The sequence below is a fragment of the Numenius arquata genome, chromosome 24 (genome assembly GCF_964106895.1).
Source record: "Numenius arquata chromosome 24, bNumArq3.hap1.1, whole genome shotgun sequence".
In the NCBI taxonomy this organism is placed as follows: Eukaryota; Metazoa; Chordata; class Aves; order Charadriiformes; family Scolopacidae; genus Numenius; species Numenius arquata.
The window spans coordinates 2144524-2168530 of NC_133599.1; the positions used below are offsets into that span (position 1 = coordinate 2144524).

The following is a 24007-nucleotide window of genomic DNA, read 5'->3' on the forward strand; positions in this document are numbered from 1 at the left end:
AGAGGTCACTGCTAGAGACCTTTTTATTGCAGCATGATTTCATCTTCAAACTATCCCTACATCCACTTGTGTACAGTAGGTTACCCGCTTAGAGGTTTCTAATAAAAGCAAATCTTCCTTAAGTGGCTATTACTGGATTTCTCCTTTCAGCCCAGGGATAAGCGGGATTCTGGGCTTTAAAAAGCTCTCTGCTGGGCCGAAGAAGAAAGTGACAACTGAGGAATGTCACGGCAAAACTTCGAGATGTTCCAGTTACGGCAGCGGTAACGAGAAGAACATTTGTCAGCTCCGAGCATTCCTGACGCTCAGCACAGACACAGCGAAATCCCCCATTCAGAGTCTGAAAATCTCCTCCTCATCTCCACTCAGAAGCCACAGGAGGTGGTGTCTGGCGATACCAGGTACATTACCCCAGCTGGAAATAATTAATTTTTTCTGTTTTTTAAAATCAAGTACTTTTAGGAACTTGCACAGTCTGTTGCTAAAGAAAATTATGCATTTATTTCCTTTTAAAAATGAACCGAAATACAACTTTAGGAAATCTCTGTTCGTTACATTTAGATACATAGATGGAGACTGACTTATTTCCAAAACCTTCCTTCACGGGGAGTTACGTTCACATGCACCTTAAATGTTTCCTACATTCCCCACCGTATTACACCTCACCACAATATTTATAACAAAAAGGCTAACCCGTCGATTCTTCCGGCACTGCCATTGAGTATGAACATCTGCCACGTGTAGGAACCCCCGGACAGTGATTTGATTGCACTGAGACAGACGTCGGCTGGGAAAATAATAAGGCACAGACTATGGATGGGGAACGGGGCTGATCCTCTGAGCACCACAGGCTTCTCCAGCCTGGATTAATGTCACCGCACTCCCCGAGCACAGGGACAACGTTCCCCCATCCACGACTGTTCTCACCGCCCCAGGATTTCACATGCTACAGCGGGAGTTAAGAAACTGTAAGATACCGGTGGAGTTTTAGAACAGGTAAGGGCTCTTCTACGGGAAATGTGAAGTGTATGCATTTCCCCAGACCCTTATCAAATTAACATTTGAAAAAAAAAATTTAAAAAAATCAAGTGGTATCTGTGATAAGCACTAAGTATAAAACCATGATGTCCAGTTTTCCAAGCTGCCAGGTACCCACAGCTCCGGGCGTTCCATGAACACGAGCAAAAGCTGCGGGTTTTTTTCATGAAGGAGACGACTTTGGGCGCAGTTTGTTTGAGCCTGGGCTGGGTGCTGCAGAGAAGTCCCGCAGATCTTCCCATAGGATTTTCCCCTCGACAGCATTAAACTTTGGCAGGCGGGGGATTTGCAGCAATCGTTTCAGCAGAGATCTCTGGGTGCAGAATCAGCCTTTTTGCTTCTATGGCCAGGATTAGCAAGACACTGCTGAGATCATCACGTATACGTTTCACAGCCAGAACAGCCATTAGTATTAAACAAGAAAAAAAAAAAAAAAACCCACCACCAGAAAAAAAGAGAAGAGCCTGCAGTGAATATTCCTTTAAAAAGGACCCCAGGTTTATCTCGGAGGTAGTTTTAAAGAGGATGACCGTGGCAAAGAATTGCTACTGATAAATCGCTGCTTAAAAGGTTTCCAACTGCATGGAATTCCTACCGAGTCTCAAGGGCTGTCAACTGTTCGGGATTGAGCAATGCAGCCACAAAAGCCAACTCTTCCACAAAAGTCACCTCGAAGCCCCCCATTTAGTCTGCTCCGAGTTCTCAGGTCCCCAGGCAGCTCCAGCTCCTGCTCAAGCTGAGTGGGATGGGTAAAAATCTCTAGCGAAGATTTCTGTTGCAGGTGGAGGATGTCTCAAATCAGGTCGCTGGTGTGAAACAACCGTCACAGCAGTTGGGGCTGGAAAGATCAAACCTGTGAGGATCTGGAGGGGGTGTCTGGGTGGTACCGTGTTCCCCCGTGAAGAATAACACTTCACCGTCCCACTGGGTTCAAATAAAAAAAAGTTTCTCCTTGCAACTTGGGCAGGCAGGTAATATTCGGACCCCAGAGTAAAAGCACCGTGGATGTCTGAGCTGCGATGCTCCTGAGCGTTTGTTTACGTTAAAACATGGCTAAACCGAACAGCTACCAACGCAAACACAGCCTGCTGCTCACACCACAGAGACGAACCTGGAGTAAAACAGAGGGGACGTTACAAGGAACGTTTTGAAACAAGTTTAGGTGAGTTTTATAAACGCTGTGTCTGTTTTGCTGGAAACCCAAGGAATTTGCACTTGTTTCGTGTGAACTTCCTGGGAGAAGCGTGTGGAGCTCTGGTGGAACATCCCTAGCGCTGGCAGATCAACAAACCTGCGGAGCAAAGGGGTCCCGCAAACATAAAGCCGCTCTGTTCATCTATTCAGAGAAGTTTAGTTTTAGATGACTTTTGAACGTTCTAACCAGTATCACAACTAATGAAAATGATGGATTGGTGGCGATTTCAGACCTCACTGGTGTTTTCCAAAAAACAAAGCGTGAATTTGGGGCTCATCTGTGTCTCCACCAGTGATTGTCACCGTCCCATCACAACTGACCCTGTCCCACGACGCAGCCCGTGGCCCACCCTCCCAGGGGGACTGCGGGCACCTCCTGGGCCCATTCACAGGGAACTCCACGAGTGTTCGCAGGGACGATCCTCAGCTCTCCCCCAGACGGGAGATTTTTTTAGCTCACTGGATGGTTCTCCCAGTTGGGGAACGCTGCGTCACACTACTCACTGAAAGCAAACATTTTATGAAGAAAATGGGGCTTATTAATTGGAAACAAGACCAAAATATTCTCAGCTGGGTTATGAAGAAGTCATTTTCAATACAGTAAAAATCTTCTGAGGTGGTTTTCTTTCCTTCTCGCCTATATGGCTATAGAGACAAAGGCCCCAAATTAGCAAGACAGTTAACTACGCACTCGGTTTTAAAATATAAGTAGTCCCAAGTAAGTAAGGTCCAGTCTTAAACACACACAACTGCTAACGGGCACCTTGTGCAGTCAGGGCAGACTGAACCCATTTTCTAGATAAAAGGCAATGTTCTCGCCAGTGAATCACTTCACCCGCAGTTTTACAGCCCCGGCCCTAAGCGAGGGGACTGTGTGTGCACCAGGGGCCGTTCTGTCACAAGCGACCTCATAGGAACCCGCTCCCAGGAGTCACAGGAGAATGATTATTCTACCTTTGGCATTTCATAGATGAAAACAGTTTAGAACCAAGATACTGCTCTGTGTTCCTAAAAGAAGTCCTGTTTATACAGCTCCTGTTTATACAGCACACACCAACACCCTACTGTCCCTGCCAGGCTCCAGACACTACCAGCATCTATATAAACTGCTTTTCTATGCACCTTTCCTAACAAGCTATTGCTCCTGAAATGTTCCTTTCCCCTCACACCCCAGGCATATTTTGTAAAAAAAAAAATTCATAAAGGGCAGAGGAGGAAGAAGAATGTTTCTGGCTTCTGAAAATGTGCTGCATCCGTAAGAGATTCTACTAAACTCGATGGTATCTTCTGCCACTTGCCCCAAAAATCCACTTCCCTGACTCTCCATCCAAATAAAACTTCACACAGCCAAGCCAAATAAAAAATACCAGTCGTGCATTATTATGAAGTGACCCATGAACATACCATCCACGCTGGCATTACTCGTAGCTGCACAGATAAAGGCTAGACTGTTATTTTAATGTTATTACTAAGCTCATTGAATTTACAACTGTAAAACAAAAGAACTTAGAAAAGCTACACACACGAGAACCTCAGTTTAAACAACAGTCCTGGAACATTTGGAGTTTTGGCTCTGTCTTTTTGACTGTTTTTATACAGGCCTCCACCCAGCGTTTCCCCAGTGCTGTAATTAAAGAGAGCAGAGAAAATGCAGCTCCATCTTCTCAGAGGGAGGGTCCTGTCTGCAACATGTGGTCACCTTATCTTTAAAAGCACCCTGAAAATTCCTTTCTTCGTACACTGAAAGTCTCCTTGTTTTAACATTAAAAAACCTGCTACAGAGAAACTCATTAAATTTAAAACCTTCTGTTCATAAGAGCTCTAAATTCTATTTAAAATTGCGTTCAGCCACCTGGCAAGAGATCAGATGGTTTTGTAACTGGACACGGGCCATGTGGCTGGGAGAAGTAACCACCCCAACGGGTTGGGCTGTTGTCATTACAGGTCACACCACCTTTTCATGCGCTGGGAAGATAAAGGAAGAGGAAATACAAACTCATATATTTTCAGAATGCGAAAACATAAGCATCTCTCTCACAAAGACCTGAAGGAATATGATCAGAAATAAAACATTGTCTCATAACAAGTTTTGATTTGGATCCACCAGTTTTCACAACTGGTGTCTTTCCTGATTATGCTTTTCATAGATTCCACAGATTATGCTTAGATTTCAAGACACGCTTCCAATTATTAGGCATGGCCCCACCACACACACATTTTCTAGTTACAGTCCTGGGCCTTAAGATTTAAATTTGAGCTCCACAGAAACATATAATTAACTCATTAGCCCTGAACAAACTGGCCCACACTTGTAATGGACCCGTCCTGATCTTGAATTCCCCTTCCAGCTTTCCATAGGCTTTTAAGGGAAATAGCAAGTGTAGAGAAGTTAGTAGTTTTATTTAGATATAACCTGTGTTTCATGGCATTCCTACGCTCCTTTGGAAAAAAAAAAGAAAAGAAAAATAAATTCAGATGATAAAATTTCAACACCAAATTCCTTTGGTGTCTACATCCCATGGTATTTTTAAAAATCTCAGCCAGGACAGATAAGGGGAAAGCGGCGCAGAGAAATAAAATTCTTCCAACATCAGTTACCAAGTTGCAAGTAAGTTCCTAATGCGTTACATAAACACATTTGTGCTTTTGACAACAGGTGTAAAAACTTTCCCCAGAATAAAAAGAGTTCAGTTGGAGATCAACTGAAAAATAGGTATTTTAAATCAATTTCCCTTGCTGTCTTAAGCAAAAGAATCTGTTAAACCGTCCTGATAAGAAATAGCGTGATTTCCAAAAGAGCATTATTAAATAGCACATCTGCCAAACTGTCGTGTTCCTCAACAGCTGAGCTGACCTACCCAGTAACGTCATACGCACCATGTTGTGAGTGAAACAACTGGATAAAAGTTAGCCCTTTAAATGTGTACATTTTGACTGAAATTTTCATATTCGAGATTTAGCCTCTAATAAAAAGTAAATCCATTAAAAACCTCTGCATTTAACCTCCTTACACATTATTAACAAACAATTAAAATACAAGGTATGCATTTTCTGGAAATACATCGTTCTCTATTAGCTGACCAGTTTGGGTAGCACAGTACATAGAGGTATAGAGCCATTGGCGTCGGATGTTAAATTAGCCCTCAGCTTGTTGGCTACTCCAACTACGGGAGGCAACTTGGAACCGAGTCCTGTGAAAGAACTTGTATAGCTAGAAATCCGTTTACTGCAGGTTTTATCGGTGCTGGGTGGTTTGGGCGTTCGTTTGCAAATCCAAGGGTGCCTTAAAGCTTGACTCGGAGTCATGCGCGTGGAAGGATCCCAGCTGAGACATTCTTTTAAGAACTCTATAAACAAGGGGTCATCGCAGCCTTTCAGCGCCGTCACCCAGTCTTTGTTCCCTGGAGCACCTCGGATTTTACCCCGGCGGGATCGACTCCCGTTAAGGGTCACTCTTCCGTCTGCATGGGTAGTGACAGTGCAGTAGCGAGGATGGCCCTTAGAGTTGATGAAGTTCTTGGCTCGCTTGGATTGATCCAAAAGCTTCTGAGGCGGCATTCCAAGAAGCTCCATCATACAAGCCAGCTGGTCTCCCTCATCCTCTCCAGGAAAAAGAGGGTATCCAGTCAATAGTTCCACCAGAATACAGCCAAAACTCCACATGTCTATGGGCATCCCATAGCGACTTCCCAGAATTACCTCTGGCGCCCGATAAAATCGAGACTGAATGTACGTGTAGACTCTTTGGTGCTCAAAACAGCTGGACCCAAAATCTATCACCTTGATTCCACTCCTCCCTTGCTGTTTTAGGAGTATGTTTTCTGGCTTCAAATCACAGTGTATGATTTTGTTTCTATACAGAGCATCCAAACACTGCAGTATGGAGTGAGCAAACTTGCGTACCAGTTGGATACTGAAGCCCTGAAACTTATTTCTTTTAATCAGCTCATACAGGTTCATACTCAAGAGTTCAAAGGTCATGCAGATGTGGTTCCGAAAGGTGAAGCTCTCCAGCATGTGAATAACATTCATGCTGCCAGTTTTATCCTGCTTCTTCAGATGCTCCAGAATCCGGATTTCTTCTGCTGCTTGGCGATGGAACCTCTTTTCATTGCGAACCATCTTTAAGGCTAAGTGTTGGTGGAGTTTGTGATCATAGACTTTAGCAACTTGGCCAAAACTGCCCTTGCCGATGATTTTGAGCACTTCATATCGGTAAGCAAGATGGTCATGGGGCACGTGAATGTAGCTGCCTTGGTCGTCATCGTAACCCCCATTGTTGGGACCACCAATCACTCCTTGCCTCTTTTTTGCAGCTGGACCCACAAAGTAAATTTCAGAAAAATTAAGTATCTCTTGCTGCTCGTAAGCAGATAACTGGTGTTTGTACTGTTTGACAGCTTGCTCTGGAGCTTGGGAAATGGCTTTATGTGCTTTTGAGGAACTACCACCCCCTTTCGAAGTGCTTATGCTCTCTAAACTTCTATCTTTTGTTAGGGAAGGAAGAGATCTTTCTGGACCAGCGATGCCTGCAGACTGAAGGGTGCTACTCCTTCTGTTGCCAGAGTCCTCAAATAATTGCTCCACTTTGACCTGACTTCCACTCAGGGGGTGATCCTTCATTGCGAGTTTGTTGCTAGAAACCTACAGATGGGGAAAAAAGAAAGCAAGCTTTACTTTATCTTTTCAAGCACAGGCTAAGAATAAAATCGATACCACATAAAACCAAACCAGTAACATCAACAGGTTTTACATTTCTATTAGGAACACATATCAAATGCTGGACCTAAACCAACTCAACTTAAAAGCAGAGTTATAAAAAGGTACACAAAGAGAATACAACTTACTGAAACCAGCACTTGCACAAATGTAGTATATTTTTAAGACCATAAAGGGTAAACCCTGGATAGTCAAACGCTCCAACAAGGACACAATACCTATCCCTACTAGCATGCACGCAGTCAGCAAACAGCCGGGGGAACAGCTATGTTTAGCTTTAAACGTGGGTGCAGCAAACCCAACCAAGGACAGATGCAACTTGCACCTGTCTGAAACGTGCAACACAACATGAGTGTGCGGAGAAGGTTCCAGAATATCGCAAAGACAAGTGTGCTGAGGGAAGACAAAGCAATGACAGCAAGTGACATAAGGCTGGTGTAACCAAGCTGAGCCGGGAGCAAAAGGATGACAGAGGAAGACAAGATAAACCATACTTTTAAAAAAAAAAAAAAAAATTATATATTTTCTTTGCAGGGGAAAAAGTCATATCCACAACGCCCTTTGAAATCGTGGTATCTGTACAACTATCTTAAGACAGACTTGGAAGCTTTGAATAATTGAGAATATCTCTTACTCCAACTTTTGTCTGTAACCACTGCCTCTTATTGCCATATGTTAAAATATTTACATCTGAAACAAACGCATAGAAGGTGAGAAAAGAACTGTGAAATTTTTCAAGCTTGTCATTTTTAGAATTTAGTAAATGCTCAACTCCCTGGAGTTCAGTTCCGTACGAGAACAGCAGATATTGCCCTTTCCTACTCGCTGACGCTCCGTGCTGACAGACAGCAGAGGTGGTGTCTCGTCCTGCACTGCAGAGGCCATGACTACAGCAGCAACATCTGGTTTCCATTTTGTCCTTTAATCTAAAAATAAAGATTTGAGACACATGCCAAACCAAATCCCTGAAAACCAAAATAACTACACAGGAATCAAACAAAAAAAAATATAAATAAACCTGCAGATCCACAGCAATAAAACCAAATTCCTTTTTAGTTACATACAATCCAACATCTCGGCACGGTCAGTAAATAAGGGAAGTGAAGGTTCTCGCCTAAAACAACTAAACACGACTCTTTTAAGAGTCTGTGTGTTGGTGCTGCCTTGAAATGATAGCTCTTTCTCACAAGCTCCCAAAAATAGGCATTTCCTGCAGAAGTCAGTCCTTATCAATGGTGACAAGAGGCCATTGGATATATCCTGCTAAGTTCCACTACTCTGGGTCCTATCAACCCCAAAATTCAGTGTACTCTAAGAGACACACCTTTCCAGAAAGTCTTAAACATGAAAACAAAGCCCAACCCTGGTAACTGAGAATAAACGCCTTTTTCTTGGAGTCTGGCTGAACCTCCGAGATAAGAATGACATATTTTCAGAACTGGCTAAAAGACTGTTCAGTCCAGCAGACTCAAACAGTAAGTTTACAAATAAATGGAGAACGTAAGCACAGAACAAGGTTCACACTTGTTTGTTTTCTGAAGTTTTCCAGGGGGGGGCGGAGAGGGGGAGGAAAAACAAAACAAAACAAGCCTGTCCTTCTACAGTAGCAGTCTTATTTTCACCTTTGCAATCAAAACTTGATATTCCTCCTAAGGGGTTTCCATTGTATGCACAACAGAAGCAGCTTTTTATCTCTGTGATTCAGGACAGACAGGACCCCCGACGCAAAGCATCGCCGGGGCAGTCTGTGCTGAGGGGGCTCTGCTGGGCAGTCAGGGTGAATGAATTACACACCAAGACCTCAAAACTCACTACTGTATTGCAGAAATGCTACTCATTATTACATCAATTCCTTTCAAGTACTTGATTTCCAAAAAAATGGTGCTAACAGTCTGGATGTCATCAGTTGTAGCTAAGCGATATAGTGTGAAAGCCGTGCAACCAGAGCTAAATCTAAATATTCTCTATTCGGGAGCCACAGCAACTCTGCTAACACTGCTGTTTGTAGCAAAAATTCTGTACCTTTGAATTCCCAAATAAACAAGGAATTCATTATTTCATTTACCCTGGAACTATTTTTTAACGGAGAACCGATGCCTTTGGATCTCAAACCAGACTTAACAGCTGTTCAGTAGCATGGACTAAGTTTTCATTCTTAGAGGGCTACCAAAATCATTCGCCACGTGACGATGAGACACAAATATAGATCAATCTGAACTTGAACTCCGAAGAGCTACACTCCGAGTCAGATGACTCCCGGGTAACATCGGCTGGCTTTCAACAGCTTGCTTTTACAAATCGCAGGCCGCACAGGTTTTGTTTTATTGATAAAGTGCTCTCAGCAGCCAAGAAATTAGACAACACAAACAGCACCCTGTTGATGATTTTCAAATACTTACAAAACTTCATTTTAATTGAGAAGGAAGCAGTTAACCCAGTTTCTACACAATTGGTTTTACAAAAGTGGAAAAAAAAAGGGAAAATGCAGACCCAAGGCTACTAGGTTTGCTCCATGAACTGCACAGACCAAGTTCATTACTAATATCTGTTACAATAAATTCCCACAAGGTGATGATTTTCAGATGCATCTTGCTCAGTGAAATGTCTATTTTCACATTTTAGAGCAGGTTTTTGTTTTTTTTTTAAGCTCAAGCTCCTTCACTTCTGCCAGAATTCACCAAGAGCCAAAATACATTTAAAAACATTAAAAGGTCAGATCACCGCACAGCTAAACATGACTGCTACTGCTCAGCTGAATCAATTTAAGGAAAGATCTCATAACTCCACATCTGCTGAGGAAACAGCACTTCTGAAGAAGCACGTTAACACCTCCAGTCCATAAAGAGCTATTTTGCTAGCAATCAAAGTGGCAGATAAGGCCAAGGTTTTCAGAGGGAAAAGATACTTTTGTAAGACGTTTGGCAGCCACGCAAACCCACACCAATCCTTCTGCTGTTCATAAGTACTTATCTCTTGGAATTTTCATGAGGGAAACCAAAATGCAAACGTGGAAGAGTTAAAGCAAAGCATGTGTGGATTTACATACTTATCAACGTACAAGGTGACACAGCAGAACACTTGCACCTCTTGTAAAATAACTTTCTTGATTAAAACATAAGCTGAGAATATTAAGATAGGATTTCTGATGCTGCCTACCAAATTCCGCATTGAACACAATACCACATCATTTTCATGCTTAGTAAAAGCAATAATGTTAAGAAGCTACTACAAAGCTGCAACATCTCACTCTTTTCATTTAGTCTCTCTAGGGAGACACCCAACTCCTTGGTAGCTCTTGCTGCCACACAACACAACGGGAAGACCCAGACGACTTTAAAATACTCACATTAGATCTTCCAAGGGAAGGAAGTCCTGAGGGGCTGTGTTCTTCATTTGTGGGCTCTTGGTACCTAATTTGATCTATCCTCATATAGGAGTCATATAATCCATCTCCAAACCTGGCTGGAAACGTCCCATACACAAACCAGTTAGTCACAACAATTCACGTTGATACAGACAGAGATAAATGCTGAAATATATCTCATTTAGCACATTTTCTCCTGTAAGATCATCAGTTCTCGTTCGTTTATTAAATGATGTTTAGAATTTAATGACGACTACATTTTAATACCACAACAGAGTGCAAAGCTCTTGGGAAACGTTACTTTGTGATACTTTTAATTTAGAGCTTCTCTTTTTTTAATCAACTTTTGCACTGCAGATATATCCTTCAGAAACATTAACCAGCATACTCCCCATTTTCCCTTAAGTCGGATAATCCCGAACTAGCCCCATTGAGAACAGACAACGAGCACACACTTAAATACTTGATAGGACTATCTTTTAAAGTAGGTTATCCTATAAAAATGATCTGTGGGAATTACAGTGGGCAGATTTGCTGCAAGGGGAAGGAAAAACACCCCAAAAGGCGGTGTCGGTTCGCCCCCAAACTGTTGGTAAATGCTGCTAAAGAACTCAAAATGGCAAGGTTTAAGGCGACCGGCTCCTCTCCGGGGCTCGGCCGTTTGGCGAAGGGGATAAACCAAGGGGGGAGCGGGGCCAGAGGGGCTCCCAGGGGCTCCCCGGCCATCCCGGCCCGGCCCGGCGCGGCCCTCCCGGAGGCCGCGGGACCCCCGCCGGAGCTCCGCGCGGAGGGCCCGGCGGCCGCCTCAGCCCTCTCCCGCCCGGCCCGGCCCGGCCCGGCCCCGCGGCCGCCGCCTCACCTGCACCGAGGGTCGCCTCCGGCTTCCTGCCCAGCAGCATGGCGGCAGCGGCGGGGGGGGTTGGCCCCCATCCCCCGCCGGGCCCCGCTCCGCCGTCCAGCGCTGCCGCCGCGGCGGGCGGCCGGGCTCCTCCGCTCCGCCTGCGGCCGCCCGCCACCGGCCCGCCCGTTGCCAGGGGAACGGCCCCCCGCCGGGCCGCGCCTGCGCAAGGGCGGCGGGGCGGGACGGGGCGGGGAGCGGGGCCTCGCCGGGCCGGGGACCGGCTGATGGCGGACCGAATGCCCGCCTCGCACGGCGTCGAGACGTTTTTACCTCCGTACCCAAAACCTTTGAGTTTCATGGCCCGTTTCTCGTCCCTCTTCCCCCACCCGCCCCTCAGGGTGTCTCCCGCCGCCCCCCATCACAGAACAAAGCGTTGGGGAAGAGGCTCCGTGAGGAGGAAACCCGCCGGGCCCAGGGGCGGTGGGCGCGGGGGGAGCGGGCCGGGGCGGGCTGAGGGAGGCGGTTTCCAGCCGGACGCTTTTGTACAGCGGGACGGCGCCATGGCGGCTGCCGCGGCCTGAGGGGAGGGAGAGCGGCGGCGGTGGCCGGGGCGCGGGCCCGCCATGTTCTCCAGGGCGTTCCGGGTGAGATCCAACACCGCCATCAAGGGGTCCGATCGGTGAGTGCCGGGCCGGGGACCCCCGCCGCGCCGAGGAGGGGGATCGGCCCAGTCCCGCCTGCGACGCTGGGTCCCCTCGGCCGGGAATCGGCCAGAGCGGCAGCTCGGCCTCCACAGAGACACGGGCCGGGGGCAGGCAGGGAGCTGCGGCCGCTTTCGCCTTGCATTTGTGGTAAACACGAACGTTTTGCATACGAAGTGCGCTTTTCAAATTAAACAAGACTTCAATGAGTTGTTCCATCGAGGCCTAGCTTATCCTTCCTTCTGTTCTCGCGTGGTGATGCTCGGCTGACTTGCCCGTCTTTCAGATCCACTTGCCGCCCCTGTGAATGACCCCACAAACCCGCCTCGTGCCGGTCACCGCATCTTAAACATCAATTAAACCTGGGGAGAGGGAAATCTGGCGGCACCCCTGCTCCTGCCCACCAGATGTGTGACAAAATCACTGCAAAACAGGGGCAAAGGCAGCGACAGCAGCTGTAAGCAGACTTTTAAGGAAAGAGATGAACATATTTGGCCTTCTCCCACTATTCTTCCAGCACGCAGCTCTCCCACTTGTAAACTGCGACACAAATGCTTCAAATTATCTTCTGTGAAAAAGCAGGAATCTCATGAACAGCCAATAAAACAGTAACTACTGATCTAGGGATTATTTTGAGGGATGGCCCAGACAGCTTTGTAACACACTTGTGATTTTTATCATTACAGGAGGAAGCTACGAGCTGATGTTGCAGCGGCTTTTCCTAACCTTAGCGCTGAACAATTGACTGAGTTTATTCCAAACAAGGATGAGCTTAATGTCATCAAAATATACTCGCACAAGGGGGAGGCCATCACTGTTTACATGAATAACAGGAACCCAATACTGTTTGAAATTGAGAAGGCTCTGTATCCAACAGGTATGAGGAGTGGACTAGAATAATCCTCTTTACTTACTGGGCATCAGCCTTTCCCCAAAAGATTCTGTTGTGTCCATCTTAAGTACTTATCCTATCACTATAGTATCCGTACACTCCATAATCTTTAGTGCCTTTGTTCTACCAACACCTTTGTGAAATCAGTGGCATTTCTGGATTCTTTCCGCAAAAAGGAAATTGAGGTGTTCAGAGGTTAAAACCAAGGAAACAAGTCTTTTAGCCATAGTTTAGCATCTTAGCCCCTCTTCTCTCTTGTCCACTGCAAGATGTAATTCCAAGAGGCATGATGTCCACCTTCCAGGCAGCCCTGGAGTTAGGCAATGAATTGCTCTGATACTCTATGCTTTTATATTTCCCGTACCCAGCAATTCTTCTTTCATACCCAGCAATTCTCTACTACAGTGGAGTAGCATTTTAGTTCAAAGTGTCCTTGAGTTAAGGAAAAGAATATAAACACTTATCTATATCCTTTATAATAATTCACAAGAGCTTGAAGTAACTAGTAGTTTATTTTTCTCCATCACATCTACTAATTATTGTAGGATTATTCTGACTTCAGATTTTTTGGTTACCTGAGGAACAGGAGAGTGTTTAGTTGTGGTTCATATTGTACTGCTTAAAGATGCGCAGAAGCAGCAGCTGGAGAGGTTTTTAGTGATGCATCTTTAAATTTCTATTCTGTTTTGGGACAGTGTACACCCTGTGGGTCTACCCGGATCTGCTCCCTGCTTTTGCAACATGGCCCCCTGTGCTACAGAAACTAGCAGGAGGAGCAGGTAAGAGAACCAGGACTTTGTCACATTGCATTACAAAAAGAGTTGCCTTTGGGGCTTTTTTGATGTTGTCTTTCCCAGTGGCAAAAATGTACCTGAAACAAACGAAAAACCAAACAAACAAGTATAAAGAATAAATACTCACAAAGTAATTCATAGTGGTGTGGCAAAAAGGTACATAGATAAGCTGTAAAAAAGTTTGTGGGTGAAACAAAGTAGATTAAGCTGTTTAAATGCCGTTAACGTGTTCCATGTGGGAATCTCAGATTTGGAAATACCATCTTGGGGCGGTCAGCAGCTCTGAACTGGGACATAGAACTGCCTGTGTCATTTGTCTGTCTTTTTTGTAACTCCTTGAGCAGCTGAGTTCCTTGGCTGCCACCCCACTTCCTGTCGGTTCAGAGATGAACTGGCTTATCCTTTGGATAAGAAGTGAGTTTATATTGGAACGTAGAGTTGTAATCACTGTCGAGCAAATTGTGCAGGTGAGGTTGGGTTCAAATTCCTGGGTTACTGGCTCTACCACCTAATTATGGATCAAGACTAACAAGAAAGGAGTCTTATTTTCTGGAACCTGCTTTGGATGCAGTTCAGACTCATGAGAATCAGGGCTTTATAAACTTTAAATTGCAGAACCGCTCAACCAGAAAAAGATTAAATTGCAGCCACTGTGGCCTTAGTGTGTAAATGGAAGTGTACGTGTAGGGAGAGAGGTCTTTTTTGCATTACATGGTATCTGAAGTAGAACTCAAGTCCCTCTGTTTATTTGCTTTTGGGGAAATAAAGTGCTTGAGGGTGTAGCTGTGATAGACATCGGAGCAAGCCTTGTTGCTGACTTGTAGCGACCTACTTTCTGGGGAAAAAAAAAACGATTCACTAATGGGGGAAGGAAGTGAATAGAAGAGGGCTCCAGGTCATTCATCTCCCGTGGCAACCAGGCTACCTCTGGGTAGAATCCAAAGATAAGAAGCTGGCCACCGAGACAATGGCCAACAAAGGCAGAGAGGAGAGGTGGAACCACATCTCAGAAAGAAAGGCAAAGAGACTGTCCAAAGGGAGGGAAGGAGCAGGTTTAGGGAGTGTGCAGTTACAAAGAGGAGAAGGAAGATAATGCTGTTTGTGATATCTGTGATATCTGTTGAAGTGTCTACTCACTGCCCTGGTTATTTACATAATACACACGTGGTACTTACCTTGTCATGGGAAGGTCTTTATATGATTTCTGTCCTCAGAGCTGTGGAGCCTTGGTTGCAATGTCAGAGCTCATTCTAGATTTGCTGAAAGTAGTTGTGACAGTGAAATGGGAGGAAAAAATATTGTTAGCTTCTTCAGCATACACGTTAGATCTATGATGCTGAGAAAAAAAGTGAGATGCCTTCAAAAGCAAACCGTGGAACACAGGTCAGTCCAGGAGACTGCAAGTTCTAGACAATTACAGCTGCGATGAGGGAGAGCAGATGCTCTTTGCATAATTTGGTGATGACGTGATGTCATACGTGGGGAATGAAAAACTTCTTTAATGACGTGCCAGTCAATTCACCCCAGGTATGAGAAGCAGAAGGAAGCACACAACAAGGTGTGCTGTTTCTGTGCAGATGGCAAGGGGATGGTTAAACTGCTTCCTCCTGCTGAGGAGAGTTCACAGCGGAGTGCAGCTATTGTGCCAGATCAGGAGGGTTGGGCCAGCAGTAACAAATTTTAGGCAATTCACTCTTCAGCCAGAGAGCTGCTGGGATAACCTGCCCTTGGGACAGGGAAGAGTAAGTGGGATTTCCAGACACATCTCCTCCTTTCTTTCTCTGTCCGTGTCATTAGTGAAGAGTGATGCTCTCTAGGCTGGGAGCTCATACCTTTCTGTTAAAAACAGTGCTCCTTTCGGGCCTGACAGGGCAAGGGGCTGAGCGTGCTTAGATCTCCTGCAGTTTTTTGGGATGTGCCCAGTACCCTTGTGAATCGGATCCTTTACTCCACAGGGTGGGAGAGAAGTGCTGCCTTAGGAGAAACAGAGAATCATGTTTAATCTGGCATGTGCTCAGCTGTGAGCAGGCTTGTGTTTTTGCTGAGTAACAGGAGGGATGGGGGTGGAGGTGCTGGTGGCTGAGTCTTTCATTGAGAAATGGATGTGCTCTATTCCTTTCCTTCAGATCTGATGCTGCCAGGAGTTGTAGTGCCATCTTCTGGCTTTCCTCAAGTAGAGCGGGGCACGCTCTGTGCTGTCACCCTCTTGGGAAACAGGTACGGAGGATTCTTTATTCGTATCTTTTCTTAGAAACTAAAAATGAAAGGAAGTTATTTTTTTACAGGAAGACTCTGGGGGGGTTTGAAGAAATAAAAGCAGAATTGTTCTCACGCATTTGATGCACTGTGGACCCAACCAATGGAAAATACAGCAGAAAAAAAATCCACTTCAGTTTCTGGGTTAGGCTATGTTTGAGCTTGGGTGGACAGCTCTGCAGATTAGGTTTTTTTTGGACCTGTGGGGGCACAGCTGGTAGGTTTAGTTTGAAACAGAGTAATTTTTTTAACAAAAGATAGTATTCTGCACAGTTGTCTTTTTGTCTGTGAGGAAGTTCAGAACGAGGGAGCAGTGCTAAAGCTGTTGGTCTCCCCCCGCTCACTGCTGGTCTCTTTTGGCAGTGCATACGCTTCTTGTACTTCATTAAAGCAAAGAATGTGCCACTACAGAACCTTCACTTCAGTGTCACAGCTCACATATCCTTGGGATTCTTTGGAAGAATTTACATACCAGAAGATGGGACAAAACCAGAAAATACCTACATGCTTTAAAAAAAACAACAAATGGGTTGTAGAGAACTAGGACATTGTTAAAGAAATTGAGTATAGCACAATGGCACAGTCTTTGTCCAAGTAGCAGAGTATGTTTGTGCTGTCCTGCTGAAATATTCCCTTCTTTTCCCAGAGCTCCAGTAGCAGTTGCAGTTGCCACCATGGCGACTGCGGAGATGCTGGCTGCTGGAATGAAAGGGAAGGGCTTTGCAGTGCTGCACACTTACCTGGATCACCTCTGGTGGGTATAGTGCCAAGTCTCATCTGTTTAATAAAACCAAAATCTGTGCCCCAGTAAGGTTAATCTGTCAGTTCAACATATTGAATTATTTGGTTACAGTTTAGATATGACCATTATTAAGGTTTCAGCTACGTGTTTTTGATGACTGCCCTTTTCCAACAGAAGCAGGTATCTGTCCTGACATCTATCCATTATATACATATTGGAAATAGATATATAAAATTATTCACTTGATTCAGTTCCTTCAACCTGAGTGTAATTACTATAAAAATGAAGCTAGAACATCCCTGTTACTCTGATTGTAGAAAATCTTACTGTTCTTTGAATCATTTTGATCATTTGAACTTTGAATCATTTTTGCTTAAAAATGGTCAACTCTGCCAGTCTCAACCAAATGAATGAGTGCTCTGCATTTGGATTCAACTTGTCTGCTCAGTTTTAAATTAAGATTCATGGGGGGAACATAGAGTTTATGGAGGAAGATGAGTTAAAAATAAATTTGATAGTTCTGAGAATGTGGAAAAAGACCCATGCAACTGCCAGTGCCTTTTATCAGGGTGACATTTGCTCATTGACCTGTGGGCTTCGAAGCAGTAAACAGAAAGCTATGTTATGCTTTTTCTTCCTTTTATAGGGAATATGGTGACAAATCTTATCCTCCTACCTTAGCTCCCTTGGTAACAGATTCTGCTGAAAAGGAGAATGCTGAAGATGAGGGAGAGACGGAGGGGAACGAGCCTGTCAGCAGCTTCTCCACCGACCCATTGCAGCACGTGGACGTTGGTGATTTGAGCCTGAAGGAGCGAGACTCTTGTGCAATACCGATGGGAAAGGAGGAGCTCCATGAGAACAGAGCTGCAGAAACAGCTGAAGATGCCAACGTGGAGGTTCAGCAGGAAGCTGAGGACAGTAGGACTCCACAAGGTATCTTTGCACACAAATGAAACCAAACTGTGGACCCTTCAGTTTGCTGAAGCCTGTACCCACCCTGTGCATTCCAGACAGTTCTGTGTGCTCTGAAGGACAGTCTGAAAGAAGAGACTACTCACATTTTACTTGTCCTTTCTTTCCCTGCAGAGCAAATGGATGCATTATTTAACCAGTGCTTTTTTCATGCCTTAAAATGCAAAGTAAAGAAGTCGGATCTCCCTCTGCTCACCAGCACATTTCTCCGCAGCCATATGTTCTCATGCTGGTACGTGGTAAGAAGACTGTCTTTGGATTTGCATGTTGGATTTTTGGCTTTAAAACTGTGGAGATCCGGTGCGATATTTAAGATGAAGGTTTTGACTCAAAAGTAAAATTCAGTCCTTACCTACGGTTATCTAAGACTGTGCTCACTTCTTACTGCAAATACTTTGATGTAAGGACTGTGCAGACCCAGATAGGCACTGGGTAGCTAACTTAAATTGGCTGGCATTTGTTCCACAACTACGTAGTCACTTAAATGGCTGTTTGCCTACCCACAGGAACCTCAACGCTAATTTCACTCATCATGTTCTATTTGTTAGCTTGTTTGAAGTAATTCTTTCTCTGTGTGATTTGTATTTTTTGCTGTTAAGAAACTTCTAGCATAAGTAGCAAGATGTAAGAAGAAATGAAGGGTGACTTATAACTAAAGAACTTTTAAAAAATCCATTTATAGCCCCGCTGGCCAACAACTGGACATAAAGAAATCAAGGTATAAGAAGGTGAGATTTTTTTGTCAGGTTGGTTTTTTTGCATTAATTGAAATAAGAAATGAAAGGAGAAAAAAAGTTTGAAGTCAAAATTGTTCAAGTGTTAGTAAGACAGGCAGACAAAAAACCCCTAGAAGCTGTTCTTAAAAGCCAAGTTTTTTTCTCAACTCTCTGCTCCTGCGGGATCCAGGGAGAAAAGTAATTGTCCTGAAAGCATGAGCATTGATCTGCTTTGAATGCAGCTAGTGCTATCTGCCACTGTGTGCTGCCATAGCTATTGAAGGGTTCTGGTCTTGTGGGACAGTGCAATTACTTGCAAGAAGAGGCCATTCCCTTTCTAAAGCTGCTAAGGAACAAAAATGAAGAGAAAATGAGACGATACTGTCCCTGTTGTGTAGATGACAAGCAAGACAAAGTGCCTTGGCAGAGGTCACACAGTTGTCTATGTGAGATGTTCTGTGATTTGGCTAAGAACGTCTTGGAGCAAAGAAATGGCAGACCTGAAAGAGGAACAACTGCTTTTACTCTGTTTTAGAGCCAGACAGAGGCACTCACGGCTCCTTAGCAATTGCTGTGCTTAGAGAAGGCAAAGGTGTAGGTGTGGTGTGCTGGTTCGTTTTTTTTTAAAGAAGTTTTTCTGATTTAGTAAGTAACTTAAGGGCAGTCAGAAACACAGGAACAGGAATGTAAAATGCTTGACTCCACATTTCTGATTGTTGCTTCCTTCAGTTCTCTAAGTTCCTGCAATGTATGCAGCAGCAGCAGATCTTACAAGTGAAGGAGCTGAGCAAAGGTGTGGAGAGCATCGTGGAAGTGGACTGGAAACATCCAGAGTACGTGGAATATTGTAGTCTTTGATAGAGTTGGCAGTCTCTGAAAGAATTTGGAATCTGCTACTTCCAGCTCTATTACCTATACTCTGCTTGAATTCCTGTTCTGAATAGCTGTAGCAGCCCTCATTTTCTAATCTTCTATGATCTTAATATGCTATGGAGGGGTTTTGTACCCCGATTAATTGCAATTTTTTGCAGTGTTAGTGACAAACTTCTGGCTTCCAGTTTGGATGCTAATAAAAGAGTTACAGCATCGAGCCTGTTAGCAGTCACTGAAAAGCACATTCCTCTGACAGTGTCTTGATAGTTTGCGTGGGTTTCTTGGTGGTTGCTGGGGGAAGGGAGGCAAGAAGGTTTGAAACCCATCAGGCAGCTTTCCATCTATTTAACAGTGAGTGGTTTATGCCCTTCCAGTGTAAGCAGTTCTCCCCCTCCCCATTCCATCTCTGTGCTGGGCCAACTCATTGCTCAGCTTGAGGTGAACTTACCTGTCTCAACAGTAACTCCAGTGAAAAGGTGACACTGCTGCTAAATAAGTGCTCATGAAACTACAGTCTCAGAATGTAGAATGTCATAAAGGATCAAATCAAGCACTTTGCAAAATCAGAAGCCAAAGTTATAATCTCAAAAAATGAAAAAAAAAAAAAAATTGCTGTGTTTTTCCTTACACATACTGATTTGCACAAATACTCTTATACTTTCAGTTACTTATTACCAGATTCCTCTATCGGTGTTTCTGTTATCTTTCTAACAATTAATAGTTACCTCACATTGAGAACATCCTACTTCTTCCTTCTGCATATCGGCACATTTGCTCTCTCGTGGAATTTCCCAGTGGGCCTGAGGCTTCCTGGTATATAACGTCTCCTTGGCAACTAATGGAGAGGAGAATATTTCAGTAGATATAAGCATATCTTCTCTTCTGCGTTTGGAAAGAACCAGAATTACTTTGACTTTCTGCATTAACTTTTCTCTCATTATACTTGGCCTTATCATCAGGAGACAGACACACTCCAGCTCAGTTTGTCAATTCTCTTACCTTCAAGCGTAGAACGTGCAGCTCTGCTCCGTGAAATGAGACTCCAGCTCCTGCACTGATCCAGTTCTCACCCCTCTCTTCCAGATCTTTTATCACTGACCACTAAAGAATCATTTCAGCTTTTAAATGTCTGTACATTTGTGGAGAGTGCCGTTGGGTTGTTTTTTTTATAAATTTAATTCTAGGGATTCTACGGAATGGGGCTGGATCCTTTGAATTATGGCAGTTGTCTCTAATTACAAGAGTCAAATAGACTTAGAACAGCTGGAGAGATTTACTTTTTCCCCACCATACAGGGCTTCACTCAGAGTGAAAAGTTTCTAATATCACCTGAGTTAAGGTGCTTATTTATGTGTATCTTTAAAACATGTACAAGGACAAATCTATTAATTGCAGCTAATGCTTCAAAATACTGTTCTTTCATCCAGTCCTTTAATCCGCAGACACAGGCCCCCACTGCAATGGCATGCATTTGGAGGGATGTTGTAAAACAGACCAGAAAGCTTTTTGCATGGCTCTGCTAAGTTTTAGTGTCTCAGTGAAATGGAAGTGATAAGTTTCAATCCCTTCCACTCACACCAAATCATTCTCCTTTCAGCATTAGAGCATTTGCAGTACCTGAAGGATTTTCTTCAGCCTCTGCTGCCCAAGAGAGCAAGAGTGAAGACAGAGAGCAAGCGTACCGTGCTCCTGAAATCATTCCGCTTTATGGGGTCTCAGCAAAAATGGTCCCACTCTTTCAGGAATCCGGACACAAGTAAGCACTAGAAAAGTACAACATAACCATTGGTATGTGAAGAAAGAGACTAACAAACCTGTGCTGCTGCCATTTTGTTAGCTCTCACAGGGAGGGCCCTGTAGTGCTGTCGGGAAAGGTGCTGGGCATCAAGAATCTATTCCTTGCTTCACAAAGGGAAGAAAGATAAAAGGCTGTGACAACTGCATTCAGCAAGTACATCACTTCTCTCACAGCTAAGGAGGTGATAGCTGAAGTGTCAAAATTGGTACATTTTACTTGGGTTGTCTTGATTTGCCATTGGATAAGGCGTATTCTGCCCACCCACAGTATGGTTTACTGAAAGGAGGACGCCAGATAATTTAATTGAGCTGTTGCTACCAAATATAGTCAGGGTAGTTGCTGTCTTCTTAGTGACAGAACCCAACACCTAAGTACTTAAAGTAGTAAGTTAAAAACTTTTCTTTCTCTTTAGAAAAGGCAGCATCCTCTCAAGCAGTGAGGTGAGAAACATCATCATCAACTATGTGAAGACTAATGAGTTGGTTGATGAAACAAACAAAAAGTAAGTAGAGGTGGATGTCTCCTTCCCTGCTTCCACAGGAGATGCTGAAGTCAGAGGAAACAAGTGAACTTTTTTGCTTCTAATGCCTGGTTTTGTTTTGTAGCTTTGTAAAGGTGAATGCTGTTCTGTGTGACTGCCTGTTAGATAAATCGGAACAAGATGAGATCTCAAACCTTAAATGGGATGACCTCTTGAGCAGGTGACTATTTTCCCAGTGAAGTGTTTCCGTATTCCACAGATTTCTTGCACCCAACTCAAAGCCACATGTTATTGGAGCTGCCTCCGTTATAACTTCCTACTGGTAACACAACAAAAAATCTCCAGAGACCTTCACTTGAAGGATCTCTCATTCTTCACCATGTAACAAGCATCTGGCATTAGCTGTTGTGGTTTTTTATTTGCCTACTAACCTCTTATCAGGGAAAGCATCCTAAACAAACAGTGCCTGGTTCTGTGTGTCGTCTGTACGTACAGATTTATAAAGCCATCCCTTGCAGTAGATAGATGAAAGCACCCTTTTTAGGCCATGGCAATACAACTTCTGCATTTACAGCCTAACCCCACCTTTTGGATCCTGATTATCTGGCACAAGACCATTGTTTCCATGTACTGAAAAACTTTGCCTCAGTGTCCCCAATGTCTTACTTGCCTTGAGCTTCTCAATCACGCAAGGCTTCTGAGGCACCTCCAGCAGCTTCCTGTATTTCTGAAGCCAGGTTTGCTCGTGGGACAGTAACGCAGTCTATGCTGAATTTTAAACTGGAGCTGCTTCACGGATCTGTGAACAATACAACTGAACAATAGCTTACAGACAAAATTAAAGAAGGTTTTCCTCTGGTAAAATTTTTAAAATTTTCTAATTTTTCTAAACAGAAAAATCATGCATTGTCTTCTTAAGATACAGATTCTTCTCATACATAGAATCTTGGCTTTCATGTAGTCTCAAAAACCTGCAAGAGGCTGAAAAGCACCGTTAACACCAGCCTTGCTGTACTGTATGGACTAATTGGATGTATTAATTTCGTTCAGGTGCCTTGAACGACTGCAGCCCTTACACCAGGTGACATTTTTTGGACAAGAGCCTATTGTTAGGAAAGGAAACATTGAGCCCATTGACATAACCATAGCACAGAGATCATCAAATAAGAAGGTAAAAAAAAGAACTAAAATTATGGGGTTTGAGCCGTATGGGTTTGGGCCCAGATTCTGAGAGCAGCTTTGGCAACTCATTTTTCTGGGATGAATGAGACATGACTTGCTGATACTTACAGCAGTGATGTTTGCAATAATTCTTAAAACCTGCAGGTGACAATTATCAAGAACCTTGAGCTGTACGGTCTAGACCCACAGTGCGTGGCCAATGTTCTGCAACAGAAAGTACAGGCCAGTGCCACCATCACCCCCGTGCCAGGAACAAAAGACAGAGTTCAGGTCCAGATCCAAGGCAACCAAGTCCATCATCTGGCCAAGATGCTGTTGGGTAAGTCTGTTCTGGAACCAGGCGGGACCGGGTACAGCAAGACACAGATTTTCATTCTTAAGCTGTGAATATTTACCTGAAGTGAACTCTTGGTTATGTTGCAGAAGAATATCAGCTACCTCGGAAATACATTCAAGGCCTTGAGAAGGCACCAAAGTTTGGCCGGAAGAAGTAAGAAAAAAAATCTACTGTAAGAATTACTCAGATCTCATTATTTATAGATGTGTTCTGCCAATAAATCAAGGATAATGTACAGGCCCTGTTCATTCAGAAATGAGTCCTGGATGTTTACAAGGTCTAGGATTCACCCAAATAATAACATTGTTCCAGCTGTTCATTTTTCATAAAAAATAAAAATTTGAATAAAACCCCTAGCATTATCCTTTTTTCCGTGTATTTTCTAGACATTCCAAACGGTGCACTGGTTTTCTGGCAGCAGTGGCTTTTGCCTAGTTTAATGTTCTTGTTTTGTATCCTTTAGCAAAGGCCCAGTTATGGAACCTCCACTAAAATGTAAGCGAAGTGCATTCCAACACATTGTCCTGGCCCAGTCCAGCGTGTTGTGCCACAGATTGTGCATGTCAGAAGTAAAACCCATTTGGTTTTGGATTTTATCCTTTTAAGCATTTCCAGATATTACTATCAGACATTTCACCACTGAAAATGAACTCTGTTAGCTGGATTTTTATGGTTTATATATTTATATACATACATTTTAATGTATGACATTCACTGTAATTTATCATGGGTAGCAGTTTTGTCAAAGCCAGCTAAAATCTTAAGATTAATGGAGGACTTTGCTGAGGTTTCACAGGGGTAGATGTTCTCTACCTCTTTAGCTGAAACTTAAACACTTTACAGTAGGGTTAAGAAATTTAAAATCACTTCTAGGAGGGATTCCTGTATTTTCCCTTTAGACTTAATACATGAAAGTTCCAGAGGAGGGCGCCAGAAAAAGAAGTCAAAGTGGTTTCTTTAATTACCGACAGTTTTATTATCGTTGTCTTTTACACTGTCTGCATATGAACAAGTAGTTTCAGAACCTTCAAAAAAGCCAGAAGTGAGACATTTTTTAAAAATGCCATAGAATTACTAGGGAGTAATAAAAATAAATTACAGCAT

At 43.8% G+C, this 24007-nt stretch overlaps 2 protein-coding genes across 5 annotated transcripts; one reads left to right on the forward strand and one right to left on the reverse strand.

Annotated features, from left to right (window-relative positions):
- Positions 1–458: 458 nt before the first annotated feature.
- On the reverse strand, positions 459–11287 carry DYRK3 (dual specificity tyrosine phosphorylation regulated kinase 3). 3 transcript variants are annotated; one of them, XM_074163135.1, is made up of 3 exons: positions 11175–11287; positions 10298–10413; positions 459–6876 (listed from the first exon to the last, which is right to left on the reverse strand). In XM_074163135.1, exons 1-3 carry the CDS (start codon positions 11212–11214, stop codon positions 5305–5307), a joined length of 1728 nt encoding a protein of 575 aa, XP_074019236.1. In that variant the 5' UTR covers positions 11215–11287; the 3' UTR covers positions 459–5304. The 3 variants fall into 3 exon arrangements, with proteins under 3 accessions (XP_074019236.1, XP_074019235.1, XP_074019237.1); XM_074163134.1 differs by having other exon boundaries at positions 10298–10409; positions 11175–11245; XM_074163136.1 differs by lacking the exons at positions 10298–10413; positions 11175–11287 and adding an exon at positions 8016–8202.
- Positions 11288–11698: 411 nt separating this feature from the next.
- On the forward strand, positions 11699–23261 carry EIF2D (eukaryotic translation initiation factor 2D). 2 transcript variants are annotated; one of them, XM_074163317.1, is made up of 15 exons: positions 11699–11835; positions 12544–12734; positions 13445–13528; positions 15670–15760; positions 16446–16553; positions 17188–17477; positions 17631–17748; positions 18199–18244; positions 18962–19065; positions 20703–20861; positions 21316–21405; positions 21509–21604; positions 22435–22555; positions 22711–22885; positions 22990–23261. In XM_074163317.1, exons 1-15 carry the CDS (start codon positions 11780–11782, stop codon positions 23058–23060), a joined length of 1800 nt encoding a protein of 599 aa, XP_074019418.1. In that variant the 5' UTR covers positions 11699–11779; the 3' UTR covers positions 23061–23261. The 2 variants fall into 2 exon arrangements, with proteins under 2 accessions (XP_074019418.1, XP_074019419.1); XM_074163318.1 differs by lacking the exons at positions 17188–17477; positions 17631–17748 and having other exon boundaries at positions 11780–11835.
- The last annotated feature ends 746 nt before the right edge of the window (positions 23262–24007 follow it).